The sequence below is a fragment of the Biomphalaria glabrata genome, chromosome 13 (assembly GCF_947242115.1).
Source record: "Biomphalaria glabrata chromosome 13, xgBioGlab47.1, whole genome shotgun sequence".
Lineage (NCBI taxonomy): Eukaryota > Metazoa > Mollusca > Gastropoda > Planorbidae > Biomphalaria > Biomphalaria glabrata.
The window spans coordinates 4,452,388-4,480,210 of record NC_074723.1 but is presented as its reverse complement, the minus strand read 5'-3'; the positions used below and the strand labels follow the sequence as shown (position 1 = coordinate 4,480,210).

At 37.5% G+C, this 27,823-nt stretch overlaps 1 protein-coding gene across 1 annotated transcript; it reads left to right on the top strand.

Annotated features, from left to right (window-relative positions):
* The first annotated feature begins 1,361 nt into the window (after nucleotides 1–1,361).
* LOC106076435 (uncharacterized) lies at nucleotides 1,362–25,616 on the top strand. Its single transcript, XM_056009140.1, has 8 exons — nucleotides 1,362–1,473; nucleotides 3,363–3,542; nucleotides 4,762–4,961; nucleotides 8,528–8,648; nucleotides 10,508–10,630; nucleotides 16,141–16,317; nucleotides 17,275–17,359; nucleotides 25,467–25,616. Exons 1-8 carry the CDS (start codon nucleotides 1,386–1,388, stop codon nucleotides 25,507–25,509), a joined length of 1,017 nt encoding a protein of 338 aa, XP_055865115.1. The 5' UTR covers nucleotides 1,362–1,385; the 3' UTR covers nucleotides 25,510–25,616.
* The last annotated feature ends 2,207 nt before the right edge of the window (nucleotides 25,617–27,823 follow it).

Here is a 27,823-nt window from a genome sequence, read left to right as displayed (position 1 = left end):
AGGCGACAGCACCTCGGAGGTGGGGAAGGGGGCTGGGGGAGCGAAACAGCGGGTAGATTGGTCATGAGGCCATTATCTCCAAACGCACTAATTCAGATTTAACAATATCTGTTTCAGAACAGAAAAGAACTAAAATAGATTCTAGAACCAACACGTTAGACACATGCAGATCTATGTATTGAAAAAGACTGAATCATTTATTTCAAAAACAAAATGCTGATTGGTTGTTGACACGAAAGCCCTGGGTTCGATCGGCATACTAAACAATTTTTGTCAAGGACAAATGAAATATAAATGTTAGATGTTTTCTTCGAGGTTCAGCGAGTGCCGATTTAAATTATTCTGACAGCGGATTCAAGCGGTGGTTGATTTTGAAACCAATACGGTGCAATGCCCACTCATTCACATCGTATGACCTCAAAACCAATCCATTAGAAGTTTGTTTGTTTGTTTTTTCTTTTCTAGCGGTGGTTGATTTTGAAACCAATATGATGCAATGCCCACACATTCATATCGTATTACCTTAAAACCATCCATTCGAATTACTTATTACTTATACTGATCCAGACAAGTGATAGGATCATAGCGCACCGAGAAAGCTAAAGGCTAAACAAAAACAATGGTAAAAATATTTCTATCGCACGTATAAAAATGTCTTGGTCATTTTACGTCTCGAGAGACGATCTTTTCCCTTTACAACTCCTTGTGTGACTAAAGAGGCCAATCCTTGCTACACAACTGCGGTCACATGTTGGGCATATGTGATCACCAGGCGCCGTTGCATTTTAACCTTTCTTTCTACTACTTTTGTATATGGCATCTGCAATCCAGGACCATTCCTTTATGCTCGCTCTCCATGTGAATCTATCCAGTGCCACTTTTCCCATCTGCCAGTATCTTATCTTATATAATACAGACGTTACATCAAAAAAGAAGATTACGCCCTAAGCGTCATGCAAGTTAACCAATGACTTAAATTCTGCCAAATCACTGGTTTTCCTGGATGGCTCAGGCAACACATTCCATGCTCTAATAGCACTAGGGAAAAAAACAGCATTTGTACAAATTTGTCCTAGCATACGGAAGGAGGAATGTGCATTTATCATTGTGTCTTTCTGAGTATTTTATTAGATTTTGTATGTCGATTTTGAAGAGCTTCATTATGTCATGTCAATCATACATATAATTACATGACATATCCCAACTAATTGATACAATTACACTTAGCATAACCTTTGTTATTTAAAAAAGTATTTTTATTTTTTTTTTCTTGTTAACAATAGGACGAATTATTTTCCTCACCAATGCAATGTCGATGACGTCATTGTCTTTCTTCGTCTTTTACTTTGTTTTTATTTATAAAAAGTTCGTAATTTAGCGAAACGATGGAATCCATATTCCACATACAATTCATTGTTGGTCTCTCTATTTTCAACTTAGATCTAATTGATTGCCACAAAACATTGAAGCTAAGTATGTTGTAAAGTGCAATTGGTAGCTAGAAAGCTCTTAAATAAATGTATGTAGTTTTAAATCGAGATCTAGTGATCTAGATCTAGATACTTTATCTTATATTATGGCAATATCTTCGAATCGGTGGCGTAGCTAGGGCTCATGACAAGTTAAGATATCAGTGCGGCAGCTCTTGTGATGCCCTCCAAATTATATGTAAATGATGCTGCAATCACCAATCGTAAAAAAATAACATTTAGTCACGTGATGATATTGATAAAACAATGAAAATTACGTATCACGTGACAGCCTTTATGGATTGCATAATTTGTACGACTGAATGCATGACGCGTAGGACGTAATCATCTTCTTTTTTGAAGTAACGTCTGTATTATATAAGATAAGATAAGAAGCTGAATGAGGTTCATTCTTGATCACCTTGTAGCTACACCTACCTTATCAGAAATATGAGAACATATAAGAAAATATGTTTGACTGAATCCTCTAATCGAAATATCTTTTTTAAAAACTTATAAAACACGAGAGCTCAACAGGTTCTTGTTTAAAAAGTTCGGTGGCGTCTGAAAAGACTGTGACAAGCCAGTTGAAAACATCCTGACCAAATTCATTTTTGTCCATGTCTATAGGAGCCTATAGGGGTCACGGGTTCTAATCCTTATATAATAATACAGACGTTATTTCAAAAAAAGAAGATGATTATGTCCTACGCGTCATGGTGAAAACTGGGATTTTTAATTTCAATTTCTTTGGGCGCCTCTGAGTCCACCAGCTCTAATGGGTACCTGACATTAGTTGGGGAAAAGTAAAGGCGGTTGGTCCTTGTGCTGGACACCCTCGTTAACCATAGGCCACAGAAACAGATGACCTTTACATTGTCGGCCTTAGACCTCAAGTTTTGAAAGGGGAACTTTACTTTACATTTTTATAGTAGTACAATCGGGATTGATTTAGATTCAATAGTTGGGAGGGCGATACTTTTTTTTTATTTATCTGCCACACCACGATCTTTCAAAATTTAAGTGATTATCTCTTGAACAATTTGGTCCAAGGAAATATTAATCCCCTCAAGTAATTTTTTTTTCACGTGAGGCATACAAAAATATTCCAGTTGCGATCTTTGATCTAAATCTGTCAATTAAATCTATTCTAGAATCGTGACCTATATTCTCTATGTCTTACTTTAATATAACAAAAACCATGTTAACATCTATATAAATTTTATAGCTTTTAGCTTTTATATAGCGCTACTTTCATGCTTATAGCATATGGCTTATGCTCAGAGCGCTTTGGTCCAATCTCATTTGTGGACCAGTGGGGGGAGGGGGTATCTAGGAGTTGGTTTTCCGTGCTGCCTTTAGGCGCTCAGAGTCGGGTGTCGAACCTCGAGCTCCCTTCTAGGTAGCCAAGACAAGCCAAGTTCAAGCGCACTTAGCCTCTCGACCACCATTCAATGTACATTTAAAATCTAATTTTGGACGATGTGTTTCAGTGCATTCATCTGTGATCGAAATGCCTTCTCATCTAAGTTCGGTACATGTTTTGTTTATCTTTGGTGCTTTTAAGTACATGCTTAGTATCATCTAAAGCTTTATTACACTGAATAACGAAAATAACTACACACATAGTAAAGATCAATGGTCAGTACACATCTGACGTGAATCCACAAATGTATACAAACACTAGGGGTGACAATCGAACTAAACAAATTCACGACACTCTAAAAGCCAGTTTCATAATGGAGCTTTTGGTATATCCGGTATTATTATAACGGAAGTATTGACAAGCTATGTATTTTGCAAAGCCTAACTTTTCAATGACTTCAAGAGAAGTGATTCCTTTATTAATCTTGATGGTAGGAATTTAAAGTTGGCATTAATTTTTTTTTCTAGGCATGTGTCCAGCAGAAGATTATGACGTCGGAAACGGGAAGTTGATGTTGAAAGGCGTGGTCTCCTATAAGCTCAAGTGTCACCCGGGTCACGCAGCCCCATGGGGCTATCAGAGCCCGACTTTCAGCTTTTCCTGTAAAGTCGGCATGCACGGCATGACAGTGCCACGTGGCTGCATAAGTAAGTTTAGTGATACATGACAGTGCCACGTGGCTGCATAAGTAAGTCTAGTGATACATGACAGTGCCACGTGGCTGCATAAGTAAGTTTAGTGATACATTACACTACCACGTGGCTGCATAAGTAAGTTTAGTGATACATGGCAATGCAACTCTGTTGCGTAAGTAAGTTTAGTGATACTTGACAATGCAACTTTGCTGCGTAAGTAAACCTAATTCGAAGCGACAGTGCCACGTGGCTGTATAAGTAAACTAATGCCGTGGCTGCATAAGTAAAGTAGTGCGGCGTGACAGAGCCCAAGTGGTTGCATTAGTAGGCTTAGTGCGACCGCAACGTGACATTTCCACATGTTGCACAATTAAGCTTAGTACTTTAGATCTACCAAGATCAACGTATGATCACTTCATCGTTGTGACCGCTACCCCCCCCCCCCCGGCCTCTTTTTAAAATATTTTCTTTTTCACGACTGAACCGCTAAACAAGCGAAAGACAAAAAGATTACTCTTTGAAAAGCAAATCTTATCTAAGGGAAAGAACCGCAAGTTACTGCCATTTATTAGGAAAAAAAGGCAAGGTTTAGCTCCCTTTTTCTTCCATATAAAACAAAAATAATTAATTAATACTAATTTATTAACTAAAACTAATTGTTTAACTTTTTTGATTGATTCGTGTATTGTCATGGAATATAAATTATTGTACAAAATTTGAAGTTGATCCGAGAATGGTAACGAGGAGAAGAAAAAAAAACGTAACAAGGGGATTTAATCCATATATGCATCCACATATCTAATTGAGTAATCCCCCTTAGTTAGATATCAAGCAAAATAATTATTCATCAGTAATTAATTAACTAATTGGCAGTGGCGTAGCTATGGCGGGGGATGGGGAGAATTTCAAAATCCCCCCGGGTCCCCACTTGATAACCCCCCCCCCCAAAAAATAAGTGTTAGAAATTATTTTTTTACATTAAATATTGAATATTACGCCATTATCTCATGTCTTAATGTCAAAAGGCAGGGACCCCTTAAAGATGCCAAGCTCCCCAGGGCCCCCAAATCACTTGCCACTGCTAATTGGTAATAATTTTGCAATTGAAACAATAAACTATTCTGTATCGGTTCTTGATTAAGCGTATGCCCTGTTTATCATACCGTGTTGGTTAAATTGTTAGATTGTTTAATCAAACTGATTTCATTAAGACAAATGTTATTATTTGCAGAGTTTACATTCGCTCAGCGTAGAGTATCTTACAACATAAATCTCATGGGTGTCACCAATAACGCAAATGCCACGAAACTATGTTCCAGTGATTTGATTAGCATTGAATCCACGTATAACGAGACGGTCCAAACCGGGTCTACTTCCACGCTGACCAGAGGATACTTCTCCGACTGCCATGTTCTAAACAACTCCGTACAAGTTAGTCACTTTAACTTCGACTGTTTTTTTTTAAATAAAGTTATATAAGATAAGAGATAAGATAAGATAATTTTTGTTGATCCACTTGACAACCTCAGCGTAACTACTGTACAATAACAATATAGATGCAAATACGAACAACATTCACACACGAAAACACATACACACTTAGACTTCAAACTAGACTTCTAGTAGGTACTTCTCGATGTCGACAGATGGTCTTGTAACACTGACAGAAAGAGGGATGAAGGAGTTTTTAAATCTTTCTGTTTTAGTCCTAATGGAAAGGAGACGACCACTTCGTTCAGATCTTATGGTGGTTTAATGGGGGCAGGTTGTCTTTAAGAATCGTGTTTTGGAAAGGCATCTTTCAAGAGATAGTAGTGGTGTTCGAGTGATATAAGATGCTTTTTAATTAGTCTTTTTAGTCTAAGTCTTTGTGCCAGTGAAGTATTACCATACCAGCAGGTGATGGCAAAGTTAATTAGAAAGCTGATGGTTGCTGTATAAAAAAGTTTAATTATTGTTTGGTCGATGTTAAATAAAAATTACATTTCCTTAGCTTTCTAAGATAGAGCAGACTTTGGAAAATTTTGGTGTAAAGATTTTGAAAGTTTTCACTCCATTTCAGTTTGTTGTTGATGGTTGTACCTAGATATTTATATTCTTGCACTTGTTCTACGGTTTGGTTGTTTATCTGAATTTCTGCAAGATGACCTTTATGTTTCCTAATATATATATATATATATATATATATATATATAATCTATCTATCTATCTATCTATCTATCTATCTATCTATCTATCTATCTATCTATCTGTCTGTCTGTCTGTCTGTCTGTCTGTTTGTCAGTCTATCTGTCTGTTTGTCAGTCTATCTGTCTGTCTATCTGTCTGTCTATCTGTCTGTCTGTCTATCTATCTATCTCTATCTATCTATCTATCTATCTATCTATCTATCTATCTATCTATCTATCTATCTATCTATCTATCTATCTATCTATCTATCTATCTATCTATCTATCTATCTATCTATCTATCTATCTATCTATCTATCTATCTATCTATCTATCCATACATACATCCATCCATCCATCTATCTATCTATCTATCTATCTATCTATCTATCTATCTATCTATCTATCTATCTATCTATCTATCTATCTATCTATCTATCTTAAATTATTGGAAAAAAAAAATGCGTTTGTTGCAACTTTTACATGACAGGTTTGAGTGCTTGCAGACCGAGAGTCCCCCCCCCCCCCCCAGCGAAGAATGGGATTTTTTTTCGGAATCTCTAGGGCGCCTCTGAGTCCACCCATCTCTAATTGGTATCTTACAGCGCTTGGTCGTTGTGCTGGCCACATGGCATCCTCATTAACCCGTAGGCTACAGAAGCAGATGACCTCTACATCATCTGTCCTATAACAAAGATCGCAAGGTTTGAAATTCGGGAACTTTTGATTCAATGTACATTTAAAATCTAATTTTGGACGATGCAAGTGTTTCAGTGCATTCGTCTGTGATCGAAATGCCATCTCTTCTTATCTTATCTTATATAATACAGACGTTACTTAAAAAAAGAAGATGATTACGTCCTACGCGTCATGCATTTAATCATGCATATTAACCAATGACTTAAATTCTGCCAAGTCACTGGTTTTCCTGGCTAGCTCAGGCAACCCATTCCATGCTCTAATAGCACTAGGGAAGAAGGAGTGTTTGTACAAATTTGTCCTAGCATATGGGACGAGGAATGTGCCTTTATCTTTGTGTCTTTCAGAGTATTTTATTAAATTTTGTTTTTGTATTTGAAGATTATGGTTCAGTGTTTTATGTATGATTGCTACTTTACTTTTGAGCCTTCTGTCCTGAAGGCTTTCTAAATTTAGTGATTTTACTAAAGGTGTTACTCTAGTCAAATGTGAATATTCGTTTGTTATGAATCGCACTGCTCTATTTTGTGTCTGTTCTAGTTTCTTAATGTTTTCTTGAGTTGAGGGGTCCCAAGCAGAGGATGCATATTCTATTATTGGCCTAACCAAGGTTAAATAACATTTTAGTTTTATGTTCTTATTTGATTTATAGAAATTTCTTTTAATAAATCCTAATGCTTTGTTTGATTTTTTTGTAGTTTCATCAATATGTGGATTCCATGACAGTTTTTCATTTATTATAACACCTAGGTATTTTGCGTTTTTAGTCTGTGTTACTGGTTTGCCATGAATAAGATAAGTGGAATTAATTTGTTTTAGTTTTTTTGTTACTCTTAACAACTGACATTTTTCTGGGTGGAAAGACATGCTCCAATTTGATTCCCATTTCTGTAATTCATCTAATTCTCTTTGTAAAATATCTGTGTCTTGTGTTGTTTTTATTGTTCTATATATTATGCAATCGTCTGCAAATAATCTGACTTTTGTTCCTGAAGTAATGCAATTTGGTAAATCATTTATGTAAATTAAAAATAGTAGTGGACCCAAGACTGTTCCTTGAGGTACACCTGAGTTTACTGTTATCGGTGTTGATTTAGAGCCATTTACTATTACAGTTTGTTCTCTCCCTATCAGAAAATCTTTAATCCACTGATGCAGTGGACCATTAATGCCGAAATATTTTAATTTTTTAAGCAAACTATGGTGGTGAACTTTGTCAAAAGCCTTAGAAAAATCTAGTAAGATAGCATCTATTTGTTCACTATTATCTAAACCTTTTGAAAAATCATCAATTAGTCCTATTAGTTGTGTTTCACATGATCTATATTTCCTAAAGCCATGTTGGTATGGTGTGAGGATATTATGTTTGTCTAAGTGGTTTATGATGTTGCTACATATTATGTGTTCTAGGATTTTACATGTGATGCTGGTAAGTGATACTGGTCTGTAGTTTCCTGGGTCAGATTTTTCTCCTTTTTTAAATAGGGGGGTGACATTAGCTTCTTTCCAGTCCTTTGGTACTCTGCCCTGGTTAAGTGAAGCCTGAAAGAGTATTTTGAACACTGGGGCTAGCTCATTACTTTGTTCTTTGAGTAATCTAGCTGGAATACCATCAGGTCCAGAAGCTTTATTTGGTTTGGTGTTGGCTAATAGTTTTTGAACTCCATTTTCTTGTACTAATATATCTTCTATGTTGTCTACTTGGTTCAAATTCAGTAATATGTCTTTGTCTCCTGGGGCTGAGAATGCTGATGCAAAGTATTTGTTTAGGATGTTTGCTTTAGTTTCATTATCATTATGTATTATGTTATGTTCATCTTTTAATGGCGCTATGCCTGTTGTTTCCATTTTCTTAGACTTAATGTATGACCATAGGTTTTTGTTGTTATCTTTAGATATTACATTGTTTATGTATTCACTCTGCAGCTGTCTGCTTACTTTTTGGGTTAAGTGTTTAATTTTTATATACTTTTTGTAAACTCTTTCTGCATTAGTTTCTTTAAATTTTCTATATAGGCTTTCCTTCTGTTCTCATCTGTGTTTGGTACATGTTTTGTTTATCGTTGGTGTTTTTAAGTAGGCCTACATGCTTAGTATTATTATAGTTTTATCATTTATGCATGAAATCAGGTGGAGATGATGCTGATCGACTTACCGGCTCACGGCGGCGTTACTGAAAATGTTTCCCAGTCCGAATGGCAGCTGGTATTACGTTCCTATGCCAAACTGAAACCACTGTTCTCTGAATATGGTAAATATGGGCTTCCATACTTTTCAAAATATTTTCCCGAAAAGTGGGCCTTATATTTCACATCGTATACGTTATAGCCTAATATTTATAATAAACATCATAGCAATACAAGAAAAAGGTTATAATTTTAAGCATGTCTCGGTTAGACAGCAGTGCGCATTCGTATATAGTCATAGTGGTATCATTAGTGGCGTAGCTAAGGTGGGGGGAGGGGAGTCCACATTTTAAAATCCCCCCGGGGGCCCCCACTTTAGCGATCCCCCAAATGAGTGTCCGAAATTTGTTTTTACATTTAATATTATTGCCATTATCTCATGTCATGATGTCGAATGTCTAAATGCAGGGGGCCCCTAAATAGCTCAAGCGCCCCCCCCCCCCCGGGGCCCCCAAACCCCTAACTAAGCCAATGTATAATATATTTTAAAAGATGAGTCTGAAACCTATAATGTCATCCACGGAGAGAGCGAGACAATAAATACATAAATACACAAATACACAAATACACAAATACATAAATACAAAAATACACAAATACATAAATACACAAATACATAAATACACAAATATACAAATACACAAATATACAAATACATAAATACACAAATACATTAATACACAAATACATAAATACACAAATACACAAATACACAAATACACAAATACACAAATATACAAATACATAAATACACAAATACATAAATACACAAATACATAAATACATAAATACATAAATACATAAATACATAAATACACAAATACATAAATACACAAATACATAAATACGTAAATACATAAATACACAAATACACAAATACATAAATACACAAATACATAAATACATAAATGAATTCACGTTTGTTTTGACTGGGGGTGCTAATGATACGTCACGAAGGAGTTCAGCGTGGTTTGTAAACAAAAAAATGTTTGACATGCTTTGGATGTTCCTTCGGAGTTGAAGATAAATTTACTTCCTAGTCCAAACTCCTGCAGGGCGACGGGAGATGGCAGCGGGCAGGGTTTGAACCCGGAACCATCTGAACGACAGTCCAACGCGTATACCTCACCACCACAGCATTGGCCGCAGAGTGTAGGCCTAGCCCTGGAAGACATTACTCTTATTGAGTCATTTAATCCAATTAAAATTAAAAAGTAAACCTGTTGAATTCTGTTATGTTAATTGATTAATTTTTAAAATTAATTTTATTTCGGTCAATATTTGAGTTTGCTTTTGCTTTTGGGTTTTCAAATAAGAATACCTAAATTGTTTTTAACCTTAGTTAGGCCAATAATAAAATATGCCCCCACTTTTTTTGACCCCTCAGCTCAAGAAAACATTAAGGAGCTGGAACAGACACAAAATAGAGCAGTGAGATTCATAACAAATGAATATTCACATTGATAGTTATAACAAACGAATATTCACATTTAATTGGAGTAACACCTTTAGTAAAATCACTAAATTTAGAAAGCCTTCAGAATAGAAGACTTTAAGGTAAAGTAGCAATTATACATAAAACACTGTACCATAATCGTCAAATACAAAAATAAAAGATAAAGGCTCACTCCTTGTCCCATATGCTAGGATTAGCCACCCCACAGATGCTCCTTCTTCGCTAGTGCTATAGCATGGAATGGGTTGCCTGAGTCAGCCAGGAAAACCAACGACTTGCCAGTATTTAAGTCATTGGTTAACAAGCATGACTTAAATCGATATAGGAACATGCGTAGGACGTAATCATCTTCTTTATTGAAGTAACAGCTGTATTTTATAAGATAAGATAAGATATATAGATAACCATTGAAACCGAATGTTTGAATTTAAAAAGAAAAAATAAATGTGTGTTTTTCTTATCTCCCAGTGACGCTTCAACCAGTGGACGTCTCCAAGGGTCCTCTGCCCGAGATCACTTCCGCTACGGTGCACAGTTATTACTGTAAGGAAAACTTTGGATACCGACAAGATGGACATCTCCATATCTGCGGTGAGGGAAAATTAGTGGGAACAAGGAGGTCGGAAAGGCTCAAACTTTCTTGTGACATAAAAACTAATAGTAGCTTTCACAATACTCAAACCGCTGTGAGAAAGTAAGTTAAAATTGGCCCAAGGTATTTACTTATATACTGAAAAGGGAAGCAATTTTCTTTGTCTCGATTGTTTTACATCGATGATCAACCTTGTCATTTATTGTGAGCGATTTTGAAAGTTTGTGCAACTCTCGACAAATACATGTAGGCTTACACACGTTGTCGTACTGATTTGATTTGTTATAAATTGTTATAAATTGTAGATGTATAATTTAATATTGTACTGCACTTCGCCATTTTCTTCTTCTTCGTCCCCATTATCATGTTAGAGGGTTCAGATGACTTGACCAATATCTGAGATGAACTGCTAAGTGGTTTCCAGAAAAATGAAGCTTTCCACTGTAACGGATGCATGTGTAAATCAGATGTACCTGAAGTATTTCTAACGATGTTAAATCAGACTAAGTGCGTGCGTACCTTGTTGAGTGTATTTCAACTGCGAGTTCGAGACATGGACATCACGTTACAAGATCGAACAGGTACTAAACAGGAACGAAGACTCAATGACCAAGTCCACTCAAGATGAAACTTTGAATAACTTTTAATACAGAATGGGCCACAGTCTAGTCCCTCACTAACAGCGATGTTATCCCAAGAGTCTAGCAGTAACTGATTTCTAAAAGTCTATTCTCTAACCCAAAGTCTGTGTCTATTCTAATTTCTAACCCAAAGTCTATGTCGTCACTATAAAATGTATGTTCACTGTCGGTCTAATAACGTGCGCAACCCAACTAACTAAACTAGCTATCTAACACCATATAATTTTTCTTCTAGATAAGGGGTTTCGGGGACAGAGTCTTGTTTGGGCTTCTCGATGGAGAAAGCAGTTCTGAAGAACACGGTCGTCATTCTCTGGTGACACTCTACGAATGATGCAGCGTACACATACAAGAGTATACGATCCCTCGTCACCACAGATTGTTGGCACTTTGGTACGATAGCTGGGACGCTTCCGATAAAAGGCCGTGAGCTATGGAGGCAGAGGTGTAGACCAAAGAGCTGCGTGGTGGTAAAGCAATCTTGCGGCGCAGGCCGCCCTAGCCCAGTTCCGAGGCGGTCACTGTCCGAGTGGTGTTTACTTCGGACGGTTTCGAGAGAACTACGACACAAGGTGCCGCCACTGCATGGAGGACGATGAAACAGTAAACCACACTCTTTATGGATGTCGAGTTTTGCATGAAGGGCGATTGGGACAAGGATATGAGAGATGGAGAGACAGAGACAGAGACAGTGAGACAGACACAGAGAGAGACAGAGACAGTGAGACAGACAGATAACTGGTCCATGTGCAGCAACGGGTCTGTCCTTGTACGGGGACAAGGCGACCTTAAAACTCACTTCTGCTTTCTTTCATGTGTTCTAAGGGAAGTAATCTCAGCATGATCGTTAACTAATTGACTTTCTGATACGGTGACACTCTAGAAGGGAACATTTCACTAGTCCCAAATTTCATTGTTTTGTGTCCGGATCTGATGCGAAAAATTAGAAGTTGGTCGTGTCAGGATAGCTTATAGAAGGCGTCGTCTTTCTTGTGATTCGGATGAGAGCTTGTCCATTTCTTGTTTATTCTAATCTCTATTATTTCCTCTGGACAGAGTGTGATTTTTGACAGTGTATTTTTTCTCCCACGCTTAGGCAAGTGGATCAATGTCACATCATTGTTTGTGACATGAATTAGTGGGAATCACGTGAAAGTGAAACCTAATCGAGAATTATGGGCAGGGACTCTCGTTCTGGGGGTTAACCACATGGCCAAGAAGCAGTCGACGCCATGAGTGTCAAGAAGACAGACGTGTTATATATCTTTAAGTGAGAGTATTGCTAGCTGAGTGTTTAATGAAACTCTATTTGGATTATGGTGTATACTTATGTGAATTATGTCAAGTATTCTCATTGATGGCTAAAGTTGCTAATGTATTTAATATAACTGTTATTTTCTTTTAATAAATATGATGTCTGCTAAGTTTGAGTTTATTCGTCATTCTACATGTTGTGGTAATATTACTCAGTAGATTTAGGTTAGGACATAGGCAACAACAAAATTGGGCGTGAAGTAGAGCATTTAATTAGTACTGCAGGCATACCAGTAATACCACAAGAGGTATTGAAATAGTACGAGAAACACTCATTCAAATAAAGCCTTACAATCAACCTTCTCATTTACTTCTGTTTCAATATGTCTTATCTTGTCTTATCTTGTCTTATCTTGTCTTATCTTGTCTTGTCTTGTCTTGTCTTGTCTTATCTTATCTTGTCTTATCAATCGCGATAACCTGTTGTCAACAATGAATCCAAGATATTTGTAGATGTTAACTTTTAGTATCGGTATATTGTTTGTCTGCAGTTCATATAGTGGACAAGATTACTAATGCTTGTTATTGCAATAAAAGGTTGTGTTGTTCTCATGATATGCATTTACTAACAAGTCAGCCTTCTATCTCAACATGCTTAGAATCAGGAAATTTCTTTTTGGTTTAGATCAGTGATTCCCAAAGTGGTCTATATAGACCCCCAGGGGTCTACGAAGACTTCCAAGGGGTCTACGAAAGTTAAAATGGAAATTGGGGGTCTATGAGATGTGCTCGGGGGTCTACGATAAAGAATCTCAATTCAGCATGTCGTGACTTTAATTTTGACAATTGGAATTTTTTCATCCACACATTTATGATTTGTACCTTAGGAAATCCTTAAAATTTTTATCCTGCTGAGTAAATGAAATATTGTTTAATTTAATTTGAAAACTATATTTAAATAGTGTAGTTTTGTCTTGTTATAAATTTAACAAAAAGAAATGTCGACTGTTCAGTGTTAAGTATTTGAAATTGAACTTCATTACTTCCCTGTCAAACATGCGAGTGTTAATGTGCCATTTTTTTATGATGCTATGAAACCAATCAAGCTGGAGCATAATTTGAGATGATGCCACCCGATAAAAAGATAAAAGCTTGCAAAACTTTCAAATACTTAAAGATAAAGTTCAGAATACACCCACAAAATCTCTTTTTAACCCGATATTGAGAAGATGATGATTAAAGTAAAATACTGAAAACCTCACATGATATTGATTTTCACCAGCCATTGAAGAAATTGTAAAAACTCTTACACAAACTTATACAATTAAAAGAATTTCATGTTTGGGTTTTGTGGCCGGTGTCTTGTTTTGGGACTCTTGATGAAGAATGCAATTTTGAAGACGTGGTTGGCATTCTCTGGTGACACTCCAAAAGGGCTAATTTCAATGGTCCCAATTTTAAGCTTTCGGAACATATGTTTTCTCATTATGAGGTGTACAGTTTTGATGTGAACAATTATACGTGGTCCTATAATTAGGATAGTTTATAATAGGTTTCATCTGTCTTGTATATCGAATGAGAGCTTGTCCATTTCTCGTTTTTACAATTCACTATTAGTTTCTTCATTTCTTCCTGATAGAGGGCGATGTTGAAGTGTGTATTTGTTTTCTCACATTTGGCAAGTCAGTCAGCCTTCTATTTCCTTCTATTTCAACATTGGAGAATAGTGTTCTTGCTGTTGTTGCACTTTGCAAGGTCACACAATATGTTTTGTGCAAAATCTTTTGGATGCTCCTTCAGATTATGTGGATAATTACATCCTATCCCAAATCTCCCGAAGGGAGATGCAAGCAGGCAAGGTGACCACCGAACGTCAGTCCAGGCATCATGAGTTGTTTTATTTAGGAAGCATCAGAGTTGTCAAGCTTTGAAGGACTAGTTTTATATTGGTCACGAAATAAATTTAATTGTTTGGTGAACTTGTCTGATTCGCTAGCATGGTGGCTGTTAGCTCCAGTACTCCTATTTCTTCTCTGTGGTTGTCATAGAGATCATTAGTTACAATGAACTTAATTTTTATGTTATTTTTTCTCCATTTGGCCGTTAAATGAGTATTCCAGCTCCTCCGTTTGTGGTGGCTTTCTGAGAACCATCCATGCAAACTCTGACCCATCGGTTGTTAGGGCGATGGATTTGTAGAAGAGTTCATTAAATTCTTGATCTCTGTTGGAATATAGTCAAATATTTCTTTCTTCCTATGTAAGTCTTTGCAAACGAAATATTTCTGTAACATATTTCTCTATAAAGCTGGCTGAATCAACCTTGTCTGATAATGATTTTTTTAATTCAAATTATTATGGCTCATGAAATCCACAAAAAACTGCTCTTTGTGAAAACTTTAACTATGATACTTAAGGCACAATAATATTTAATGTTTTGAAGAACTACTTCATAAAACAACAAATCCGTATTTGAAAAATAATCTCTGTAGCAACGGATGGTGAGCTTGCAAGCCTTTAAAAACAAAAAAGTTTCCAATGTGTTTAGTGATTGTATGCTGTACGTATTAACTATTAAATAATGGGTTGAAATTTGAATTTTGTTAATCAATTTATTTAAAAAAAATTGATTCAACTTAAATTGTAGTTTTAAATTACTTTTTCACTCCTCGTGTCACTTGTTAGATATTATTTTAAACAAAATGTGTAATTTGAAATTGATGAATTTTCAAAAATTCAATATAGGCCTAACTTAAGCAGGGGGTCCACGGAAAACCAGAAAACATGGCAAGGGGTCTACGAGACAAAAAAGTTTGGGAACCACTGGTTTAGATCATAGGTATATAAGAAACCCAAATTGTTTGTCCTTTCTTAACAATGACTAGTTATGAATCATGATGCAGATCTAGATCTTATATACTAAAATTGAAGCTTCAACTCAGATTCCATAAAAAAAAAAGAATTTATATGGATTCTGTTAATTAATGCTACTTGTCATTCTAAATGTTACAGTGAGACGTCGCTATTTTGTATGCTTTATGTCATTCTAAATGTTGCTGTGACTATATGTCATTCTAGATGTTACATTGTGCTGTGACTACTTTGTATGCTATATGTCATTCTAGATGTTACAGTGTGCTGTGACTACTTTGTACGCTATATGTCATTCTAGATGTTGCAATGTGAGATGTGACTACTTTGTACGCTATATGTCATTCTAGATGTTACAGTGTGCACTGTGCTGTGACTACTTTGTACGCTATATATCATTCTAGATGTTGCAATGTGATGTGACTACTTTGTACGCTTTATGTCATAGTAGATGTTGCAATGTGATGTCACTACTTTGTAGGCCACATGCCATTCTAAATTGATCAGTGTGGTGTGACTATGTAGGCTACATGTCATAGTAGATGTTGCAGTGTGATATCACTACTTTGTATAATACACATGTCATTCGTGGTGTTGCTGTGACTATTTTGTATGCTACATGTCATTCTAGATGTTGCAGTATGTTGTCACTACTTTGTAGGCCACAATTTTGTGTGCTGCATGTCATTCTAGATGTTGCATTGTGCCGTGACCAAATAGTGTGTCTGGTTCTTTACGTTGCAGTGGGCTGCGGTAGAGGGTGGTGGATGAACACACAGACTCAAACCTGCCACCCCTGTGGACCTGGCTACTACAACGACGAAGAGAGCGCCACCGATTGCAAGGTATGCGAGGTGCGTTTCCTCTACGCTCCTTGGGCGTCTATCAGTCTGGACGACTGCTTCCCGAGGGAGTCAAAACGTAAGTGTGAGCAACGCCCGTCTTCGAAATGCGAATATTGAGGGTTTTGGTTTTGAGAGGTGTTGTATAGTATGCAACTAGGCTGTTTAGGTATTTGTTTTCTGATCAGGTCTTTGTTTTCTGATCAGGTCCTTGTTTTCTGATCAGGTCTTTGCTTTCTGATCAGATCTTTGTTTTCTGATCAGGTCTTTGTTTTCTGTTAACGAGGGTGTCATATGGCCAGAACAACGACCAACCGTCTTTACTTTTCCCCAACTAACTGAGGCGCCCAAAAAAATCCCGAAATTAAAAATCCCAGCCCGCACCAGGATTCGAACCCGGGACCCTCGGTTCAGAAGCCAAACGCCTAACCGCTCGGCCACCTCGCCTCCTCAACATTGCCGCAGTGCCAGAGTGACTTATATAGGAAACGATGGATACTTTTTTTTCGCGCTAGGACTGTTTATTGTTTATCTACTGTTGTAGAAGAGGCAGACAGAAAAAGCGATGTGAGGACAACATTAAAGAATGGACGGGCCTGCCATGGAGAGAGGTTCTAAACAAGGCAAAAAAAAAAAGGGAGGAATGGACAAAGACGGTCGACACCCCTGGTGCCCCAACGGTCCAACAGACTTAGGGATAGGTAAGGTAAAGGTAACACAAGCTTAGGGCCCACAAGAAATATTTTGGACTTGAATGGGCCCCGTATCTCAAATAGCCTAAGGGATTTCAAGTTGAAATTAGGCACTGTATTTAGACAGTTTATAACCCACAAAATAGAGCCTGGCAATAAACAATCCTAGCGCGAAAAAAAAAATCCATCGTTAAACAAGCTACAACGTGTCCCAACATTAATATTTTATACAATTCATTACCAATAAAAAAATATAATATGATCTCTCTCTTTTGTTTTGTTTCTTTGTTTTTAAGTTACGTTTGATCAGCTTGTGATTCTGTTTTTTGAATGTCTTTCTGCAGCTTTCGACAGAAGCAAACACAAGGCTCTAGTCTTCCCATTTGTCTTCATACTGATTCTTATTATCATCTTGGTCTTAGGAAGCAAGTAGGTGGCTACCAGAACTTAAGAGCTAGTGTTTTCCAAACGTTTTCTTTGACGCAGGGGTTCTCAACCTGTGGGTCGCGACCCCTTGGGGGTCGATTGACGACTTGCCAGGGGTCGCCTAAGACCATCGAAAATAAGGATTGTTATTGTCTATTCTTCTATTGCTGTGTGTGTCTATTGGGGGGGGGGGGGTCGCGGCAGAGTGATATATTGTAAAAAGGGGTCGCCGAGCTTAAAAGGTTGAGAACCGCTGCTTTAACGAATCTTTTCGTACTATTGGAGACCGGTCCGGCATTTAGTCCGATTTTATTGAATGCCACAAATGGACCTCATTCACCAATCGTAAACAAACAACATTTAGCCACATGGTGCTCTATCTCTTCTATACAATTTACGATCTTATGTTTTATTCATGATGGTTGTCACGTGACAGTTTTTTTTGTCGTTGTTTTATCAATAAGATCACGTGACTAAATGTTGTTTGTTTACGATTGGGGAATGGGGTCCATTGGGCCCCGCGACGCATATTAGTTTTAGCATATAACAATTAGTCACGTGGTCTTGTCACAGGCTTTTAAAGATGTGAAAATGAAAAGTTTAACAGATTTAGTGTATCGTACGATTGACGTAACTTTAATGAAACCACTGGCGCCTGTTACATTTGAGTTGCTTCCTATGCATGCTGTATAATACATTTTGATAAAATGATCAAATTAATAGTAGGCCTAATAGTTGTTATTGTTTAAAAAAGAAGAGCCGCCTCACAAGCATCCATTAAATTTAGTTATTCCGTTTGTAGGGCCGACCCTGATAAGAGAATTTAGAGGAACATTGTGCTTGTTTTTGTAAGGTGGATATTTTTTTTTATTTCTAAACCGTATTCTAAATTTAGCTTTACGTCTATACTAAAACTTATGTAAAGGGGAAGAACTCCGTCCTTAAAAACTATAGTTACCAATAATGTAAATATTATTTCCCTTATTTGATATCAAACAAAATAATATTTACCAATATTTAATTGACTAATTGAGTAATTTTTCTTATTGATTTATGTTCTGTTAGGTACAATAAGTTATTGTTTAAAGTTTAAACTGGGTCAGAGAATTACCAGTAATTAATCATCTAATCGGTTACTATTTTCATTAATTCATTTATCGTCTGTCCGTATATATTAATATCAGTCAACCGAACCTCGCTCGGATGAATAATTTGTTAAGGAAGGATATATACCCGAAGTCATTATGGGATAATTTTTGTAATTACGAAAATGAATGATCGGGTAAAGACTATCAATCCGAAGAGTTTCTTTTTCGTTCTGTCAGTTCTCAATGTAATTGTACATGGGCGATTAGAATAGAAAGTCCCCCCCTATAGAAAACCACAGCTCACGTCTTAACGTTTAACATTGCTTCTTTCGCGTAAAACTATTGGGCTATTATAGGCTTGGAAGAAAGTCTTTGCAGTGTAACTTCTAAAATGGTTACTTTCTGACATTTAATATTGCAATTAATATATTCATTATGGCTCTGAGACATGGACACTGTACAGAAAACAACTAAGACTTCTTGAGTGCTTTCACCAAAGATGCTTGCGCTCCATCATGGACACAGCGATGTCCTTGCCAACGCCGGTATGGACAGTATAGAGGGACTTCTTATGGTCCACCAGTTGCACTGGGTATGGCACATATTCCGTATGGGAGACGAACGTATGCCAAAGGCAGTCTTTTTTTGGTGAGCTAAAAGTTGCTTTAAAGACCAGCTTAGGCATCAACTTTCCTTGGCTGACATAGAGCACCTGGTTTTATGCGGCCTCCGAACGAGACAGCTGAAGGTCACTCACGAAGGCCGCGGGATACACATTTGAGACCAAAAGAAAATCTGCTGCCGAGTACAAACGCAGACGGCGAAAAGAAATTCGACCACCTGCGGACAATGGTTATGCTTGCCCTGGATGTGGTAAAATATGTAGGTCACAGCTGGGGCTGCGCAGTCACGGGAAATACTGCATTCCTCACTAATCTTCGGACTCGAAGACAAGCCTTATTATTATGGCTTTAGTAAGAATCATCAAGTGATGCAAAATCTTTACATTATAGTGTAAAACGTGCACCTAGTAACAAAGTAAAATCGCGCATTTTTTTCCTAAGAGTTAAAAACATCGCGTTAGTATTCTAAAGAAGCGTTATTGTGAGGCATCTCTGTTACTCCGACAACCTTTCAGCTTACTAAAAATAAAACATAGCCAAAAATATGTTCGTCCCCCATATGGAATAATTGCCCTGTCGGATTATAAGAAGTTCATACCATTTTGCAAGAGTATCGCTGTTTGTATTGCGGTCTTTAATGAAGTCGTTCAAGAAGTCTTAGCTGCTTTCTATAAAGTACTTATATCTCAGATCCACATAGAGGGGTTGAGAGAATCACTGGTTGACACAGATTTTTGTAGACAGGTGGAGCGATTTATTTCGCCACACTCTCGCTTGGAGGCGTCCAAAAGCATGACTATCCCTGATCACATATCAACCTCCCTTTAAAGTAGTTTAAAGCAATGTGTCATTTGATACTATGGTTCCTTTGAATGCCCCTCCCTAATCCACCTTAGGCAGACCCTACTTCCAGTACAGCCCAATATAACCAACACCATGTACGGTAGTGCTGAACAACTGAAGAAAACAGCACACTTTTTTCCTTGGCACAGTCTGCAAAAGAGCTCACAGCTCAGCAGCAATAAAGCTGGCTAGAAGAAGAAGAAGATACTATGGTTCCCAGATATGTGAAGTTGTCTACCACGTTAAGGAATGCCTATTCGCGCTGAACTTTGGGGCTGTGTAGATTTTATTGGGTGACTTCTGGAACATGACTTCAGTTTTACCGAGGTTTATAGGTTAATTAAAAAAAGCAGCAGCGTGATGAAAATTCGTTGACTGTGAGCTGGATATCATCAGGGCATGCCTTAGGCCTATGCTGCCGCAGTGGACCCCTAAGATTCAAAAGCCCCGCGCTAATTCTAGGTGTAAATTATTAAATTTAACCATTATAATTTATAATAGGGTTCCCGTGGTCTCCTTGTTTTCAAGGAGCTCCTGGAAATCTGAAACTCATAAAAATGTCCTTACAAAGACAAAATTGTCATTTTGGGGTGTCAATCAATATGGTAAACGCCAGTCCTACGCATAATATAAAAAATGGCATCGTCAGCTTTCATTTAATAAAAATGTAATGCAAATCCGAATTTATTTTCTAATACAAAATCTGTATTTTCACTTATTATCCTTATCCATACCCTTACTGGTCCGTGCGCAATCCATTTCACATAGGGCCCCTCAAATGTTAGGTCCGGCTCTGGTTGTGCAAGTATAAGGCATAGATAAGCTGTGTTATGACCATTTCCTATGTTTTAGTATGGGACAGTAGACTTCGAAGCTTAAACACATTGCAATAATTCACCAGCCAAATAATAACAAAGTAAAAGCTACCTACGGGTGTAAGCAATTAAAGTGTAAACAACTTATAAAGCCTTTAAAACATAATAACTAATCATACATAAAGATATTAAATTTCATTATTTTTCTTCCATAGTTTCATAATGGATCAATGTACAACATGGGCGTAGCCAGGGGGGGGGTTTGGGGTTCAAACCCCCCCCGAAATGAAATCCCCCCCCATGGGGGGGGGGGAGTATCGGAATTTAGTGAATGATTTTTTGCTTTGATTTTGTTTATTTTAGGTGAGATTTTAATACTTAACCATCAATTGCCCCAGCACAACCAATGGGGTTTTTAGTTTAAAACCCCTTACCAGGGGGTTTTGAGTTTAAAACCCCCTACTAGGGGTTTTGAGTTTTAAACCCCTTACTTGGGGTTTTTGCAGTTAAAACCCCCTCTTCTATAAAACAAAACAAAACAAAAATGCAAACGAAAATCCCCTAATTCCAAGAGCACAGTTAAGGGAGATTTTGATTTTAAAACCCCCTCCAAAATTTACGATAAACCCCCTCTTCGATATAAAAAAAAAGTTAATTACGATCTCAAAATGTTATGAGCGTAGCTAAATGGGTTTTGACGTTTTTTAGTTTAAACCCCACTTCAGCGGGGTTTGAAGGTAAAAAATACCTCTTTAATAATAAAAACAAAGCAAATTATACACTCAAAATGTTTTGAGTGTAGTCAAAGGGGTTTTGAGTTTAAACTCCCCGTCAGGGGGGTTTGAAGCTAAAAAATACATCTTCAGTGTAAGAAAAAAAGCAAATTACGCACTCAAAATGATATGAGCGTTGCCAAAAGGGGTTTTGAGTTTAAACCCCCATTCAGAGGGGTTTAATGCTAAAAATACCTCTTTAATATAAAAAAAGCAAATTACACACTAAAATTATTTGAGCGTAGCCAATCCAATCGGGGGTTTTGAGTTTAAACCCCTCTTCTACAGATGGCGTTTGTTTAAAGTTTAAAACCCCTCCAGATGGTTTTGAGTTTAAGATCCCCCTACAGAGCATTTTGAGGTGGAAAACCCCCAACAGATGATTTTGACGATAAAACTTCTCTTTTCGACATAAAATCTAAAGCAAACTACAGTCACTTAATTCCAAGAGCGTATTCAAGAGTGGTTACACATTTTTACCAGTGGCAGGGCTCCCTTAATAAGCTGTAGTGAATAGTCATCTTCCGAAATTGAAAAACACTAAATGTGGCTCAACAAAGATGGCTAAGACAGATTTTAGTAGTCAGTTATAGAGATCGGGTTTAAATCAAAGAAATCCTATGCCGAACTGGGAGTCGACCCTTTAGTAAGATTGTGAGAGAGCGACGCATGAGGTTTGCGGGACATGTTCTCCGACAAAATGAATTACGCATAAGAAGAGTTGCAATGATATCCTAGTACAACTTGACGCCACTCATTCATTGAGGTCCTCATGGCAGGTGGGAAGAGGCTTCAGACATTACCAGTGACAGATTTTTATGGAAAAAGCTTGACGTCAAATGCTCCGAACGGCGCGGTAGGGTCTAAGTCAGTAAGAATAGCACATTAGGTTTTTGAAATAGAACTTTTTAATAGCAGGAAAATGCATTGTAGATACCTCAGAATATGCATTTTGTTGGCTTTCAATACCAGAAATAGTGCTTGGCGGCGGGGCTTCGCCCCGCGCTAGCGCTCCCCAGACCCCATTGCTAGTAATGGCAGGGAATCTACAATTTTATGGAAACAGCTTGACGGCTAATGCGCCAAACTGCGCGGAGGGTCTAAGTCAGTAAAAATAGCTGATTAGGTTTTTGAAATAAAACTTTTTAATAGCAGGAAAATGCACTGTAGATACCTCAGAAAATGCATTTTGTTGGCTTTCAATATCAGAAATAGTGCTTGGCGGCGGGGCTTCGCCCCGCGCTGGGGGAGCTCCTAGCGCTCCCCCAGACCCCCTAGCTAGTATTGGCGGGGAATCTACAATTTTTCCACTAACTCATGGAAGAACCTATTCTAGGGCACAATAAACGTCTTCCGGAAGAATGAAGGGTCAGAATGCAATAAAGATTATGTACACACACACACACACACACATAAATACATATAAAAAAAAATGCGCGGGGGGGGGGGGAAAATCCCCCCCCAAAACCCCCCCCCCGAAAAAAAATCCTGGCTACGCCCATGATGTACAATAAGATGGTGCGCAAATGTTTAATTACGCCAATTGAATCATTAAAACTTTTTCTTGTTTGCGAAGAAATGTCTTAGTGTACTGCTGTGAGCCTAGTGACGTAAGCGGTGTCAAGTTTTTTTTCCTATTGACGTCAAATAGAAAATTTCATTCATAAAACATTCTAGCCAAAATTAATTTTTCGATAATGAGCCATTTTCAAACCGATATAACGGTCGACTTCGAGTTTTCCCAATGTGGCCAATAAGTTGATATTTTTTTTCTCACTATTATGCACATACCGTGAAATTTTAAAGAAAATCGTTAGAGCCGTTTTCGAAATAAAATTTATATATATATAAATATATATACATACATACATACATACAAGAATTGCTCGCTTAAGAGTATAGGATATGGCCGTATATAGTATTGACTTAATCCGAGAATGGGTGTGGGAGAAATAACGAGTAGGCCTTCTACAGGGCCGGTCCTACATGTTGTGGGGCCCTATGCGAAACAGATTGCGCGGGGCCTAATATGGGTTGTGATAAGGATAATACGTGAAAATTAAGATTTTGTATTAAAAAATAAAGTCGTCTTTGCATTGTATTTATACTTTTACTAAGTATAAAATCACTGTCAAAATAACTTTACTAACCATCTACAGTAGATAGTAGTTTTCCATAGTGTTCATATTGAATGACACCCCGAAATGACTATTTTGTCATTTTTAAGGAGATTCGCTTCAGTTTTAAGAAGATTTTAATAATTTCAGGAGATATTCGTGACTTTTTCTTATATTTTATTATTTCAGGAGAATTCCAAGAACGGTTTAGTAATAAGTTAAATGGTTTTATTTAATAATTTACATGCCTATGTAAGAGCGGGGCCCACTACGACCGCATAGGTTGCAGTGGCCTAAGACCGGCCCTGGGCCTACACAATTTTTACCAGACAGACAGACAGACAGAATGAGAAGATATTAGCTTTGTAAAAATAAGGTAAATAAACTCTGATGATATTGATTACTTGAAGATCATAACTTTTTGATATAAGGCATGATATTGTTAAGATAAAATCTAAAATCAGGTGTGGCGTCAAGAGTGTTTGTAGACTTTGACATTGTTGCAAAATAAAAAGATAAAGTCCTAGATACTTTTTAATGCCATAAAAGCGCCGGCACGGACGTATATAATTTATAGCCTATTTTGTTTTATTATAGATAGAGATGACCACACTCCACACTTATAATTTTATATTTACAATTATTCCTAGATTTGTTTACCAGTTTAATGCTTAGTATAGATATAACCTATGTAGCTCTAAAAACGTATTCGCCGCACTATCGATACACTATACACACTGTAGTAGATTGTATAATATCTAGATCTGGAGACTGTATTGATCTATCTAGTTAAGTCTTAAGTATAATAAAATACTTTTACAAAAGGCTAGTAGTTGATTCTAGCTAGTGCTAGACCTCTATCATTACTAGATTTACTAGTATTCACTAACTCTAGGACTAGATCTAGATGTAGGACTAGATCTAGATGTAGGACTAGATCTAGATGTAGAACCAACTCGGCAATTCGGCCATTGGGCAGACTGGGCTCTATAGCTTTGGTCGGCAGCCAGTCTAGCAGACGGAAACTCCGATATAACACCTACGGCTATCTGTGGTCCACAGCCGTCTCAGACTTCTGTGCTACTGTGAACTGCATGTAGCTTAAAGAGTGGTATTGGTCTGCGTGAGCCAATTACCACTTTAAAAATACTCTGCGCAGGATGGAGACAGTACAGTAATTAGCCCACAAATGTGTCTGTGTCTGTATTTGTTTGTCTTAATATCCAAACGTTTTTCCATAATAAAGTCCTCTCTCTCTCTCTCTCTCTTTCTCTCTCTCTCTCTTTTTTCTCTTTCTCTCTCTCTCTCTCTCTTTCTCTCTCCCTCTTTCTCTCTCTCTTTCTCCCTCCCTCTCTTTTTCTCTTTCTCTCTCCCTCTCTCTCTCTCTCTTTCTCTCTCCCTCTCTCTCTCTCTCTTTCTCTCTTTCTCTCTCTCTTTCTCTCTCTCTTTTTCTCGTTCTCTCCTTCTTTCTCTCTCTCTCTCTCTCTCACCCTCTCTCTCTCTCTCTCTCTTTCTCTTTCTTTTTCTCTCTCTTTCTCTTTCTCTCTCTATCTATCTTTCTCTCTCTCTCTCTCTCTCTCTCTCTCTCTCTTTCTCTCTCTCTCTCTCTTTTTCTCTTTCTCTCTCTCTTTCTCTCTTTCTCTCTCTCTCTTTCTCTCTCTCTTTTTCTCTTTCTCTCTCTCTTTCTCTTTCTCTCTTTCTCTCTCTCTCTTTCTCTCTCTCTCTTTCTCTCTCTCTCTCTTTCTCTCTTTCTCTCTCTTTTTTTTCCAACCTGTTTTGTAAGTAGTAAATGTTTAAATGTATGTTTTTCATTAATTTTCTTAAATTCTTTTTTTTGTGTCTCTTTTACAGATTCTTGGTTGGCAGAAGGTCGGAGTATCGAACCTCTACTTGATATAGATCTTCGATTCTGTGGTCAATACTTGCACGTGAAACATGACCCAAAACCGTTTGCAGGAAAAGAATACTTCTATGCTATTAAAATACTCAGTCTAATTAACATATCTTGGTTCAAGTTGGTGACTATTTCCTTTAAAACAATGTTGTTAAATTGGGTCATTTCCTGTTTCTGCTCATGTTCCTTTCTGATACCCACACCAGTCGTTACAGGAGGCCTCAACACCAGGGGCGGACTGGCTAGATGGGCATTCGGGCAAATGCCCGGTGGGCCGGTAACTAAACGGGCCGGTAAGTCCACCTAAAGGGCCTCACGAATGCAACTACAGAAAGTATTAAATTGTTAAAGATTTTATAGTATTCTGTTGTAAAAGGGGGCCTATGAGCGTCGTGTTTAATTAAAAAAAAAAACAATTTTAACAGACTCTTACAGTGTAATGGTAATTTAATCGATCACATTTTCCGAAATAATGTAATAGCCAACAGCCGTAGTAGGCTTCATCCTTGAAGAGCCTCTACATACTTAGCCATTACAAAGCAACATAAGTCCTAGATTTCATATAAAGATATAGAGTTAATGTATGCACGCGTATAGTTATCGATACATTGTCAAACTTAACAAAATGATTTTTAGGTCAGCTAGAATTAGAATTGGATGCCCGTTATATGATATTCAAGTTTTGGGCCGAATGGTATAGAAATGCCCTTGCCGATTTTGACACCCAGTCCGCCCCCTGCTCACCACTGACCTGCGACCACCCAAGCTTTTGGCAGTTTCGAACAAAAGCTAGTAATTTTTTTCCCAACGATAAAAATCATTATCATTTCTTTAGCGCAATCATTAGAGGTGTTGTTTTAGGTTTTATAGCTTTTAATTAAGAGGAGTTGATTTGGCTCTAGCGGCAGGTGAGCTTGAGTGTTAGATACGTTGAATGGGTTAGAAGTGTCCTCATCACATGAATCAAATAGCCCTGATGTAAACTAAGGTAACCAATACAGTAAACAGTTGCCTATGCATATATATAATGATGTCTTCATTGGAAGTTCGTGATACCATCCCAGGTATATATGTGTAGTTCGTCCTTCGTGGTTCGATGATGACCACTTTGTCATCCAGGGGGCTGAGGGCTTTGCACTGGGGTTTTATGCCTCCTCATGTGGCTGGTGAGACCTATGTGAGTCCGGAATGTTCGGCCGCACACTGGGCAGGTTGTTCCAGCTGGAGCTAGTGTCGTTTGCCTTGCTTTTCTTCTCTGGCGTTTTTCTTCTGCCAGCCCATCCCAGGTATGTCGGTGATCAAGGATGCCTTGAAATACAAAGACGTGACATTGTTTACCTTAATTATACGATTCTTTGTTTTTATTTGGGATCAAAACTCATCTAATTTTTTTTCCAATTATACTTAGAAATCTTTTATATGCAATCAGTCTCCATCCCCCCCCCCCCTTTTTTTTTCCCGTTCTGTTTTCACAGAGAAATTCATATACTGTAGACGTTAATAATAACAATAATAATATTAGAGGCTTTGTGTTTATATAAGTAGACATTAAAGACTATCATTTTAAATACTTTCTCACAAAAACATTCACAACAAACAATGACGTAATATAAACATATTAGCACATCCTTTCTTTTAGTGTTCTTAAGATTGATATCTTCTAGGAACTTAAACAACTCGACCACTTCTGGTTGTCTTGATTGGCACAAGTTGTCTAGACGTTGGTCTATAACTGTTTCGTTTGTTCCAACTGTTTGCTGTTTGTTGTCTTCATCGGTATTATAGTACCCAGAGATGTCTTCTTCGAAACTCTTGTTTAAAAAGCGTGGATTTCGTCTGTAGGTTTTTCCATCGTTTGTCTTTATGATCTGGATAATGAATGTTTGTCCTATAAAAATTCGTACTCTCTCTCCGACAGAATAATCTTTAGGTAATCTTGCATGAGCATAGTACTTCCCTTTGCTTTTCATCTGTCATTCTTTGAGTAATGTCTCTGCATTTTCAGGTACCGATGGTTTCAATAGTTTAAGATCAGTAGGAATGATGTCCCTGAGTCTTCTACTCATCAGCAGTTGTGATGGTGAATAAGGCAGTCCGCTTATCGGAGTATTTCTATCCTCGAGCATAGCTTTCCCACTTTTGTATGCTCTGTTGAATATCTGTTTTACGATACCAACAAACACCATTAGATTGAGGGTACCTGGAGCTTGATGTGGTTATCTTGAAACCCCATTCATAAGCAAACTCTCTATAATGATAGCTGCTGAATGGCATATTGTCGCTCACTATTTCTTCTGGTATGCCATGTCAAGTA

Coding starts and splice junctions, on each gene's coding strand:
- LOC106076435 (XM_056009140.1), top strand. CDS start 1,386: ATGGAATCCATATTCCACATACAATTCATTGTTGGTCTCTCTATTTTC. Junction 3,543..4,761: donor AGTGCCACGTGGCTGCATAA/GTAAGTTTAGTG, acceptor TATTATTTGCAG/AGTTTACATTCGCTCAGCGT. Junction 4,962..8,527: donor TTCTAAACAACTCCGTACAA/GTTAGTCACTTT, acceptor GCATGAAATCAG/GTGGAGATGATGCTGATCGA.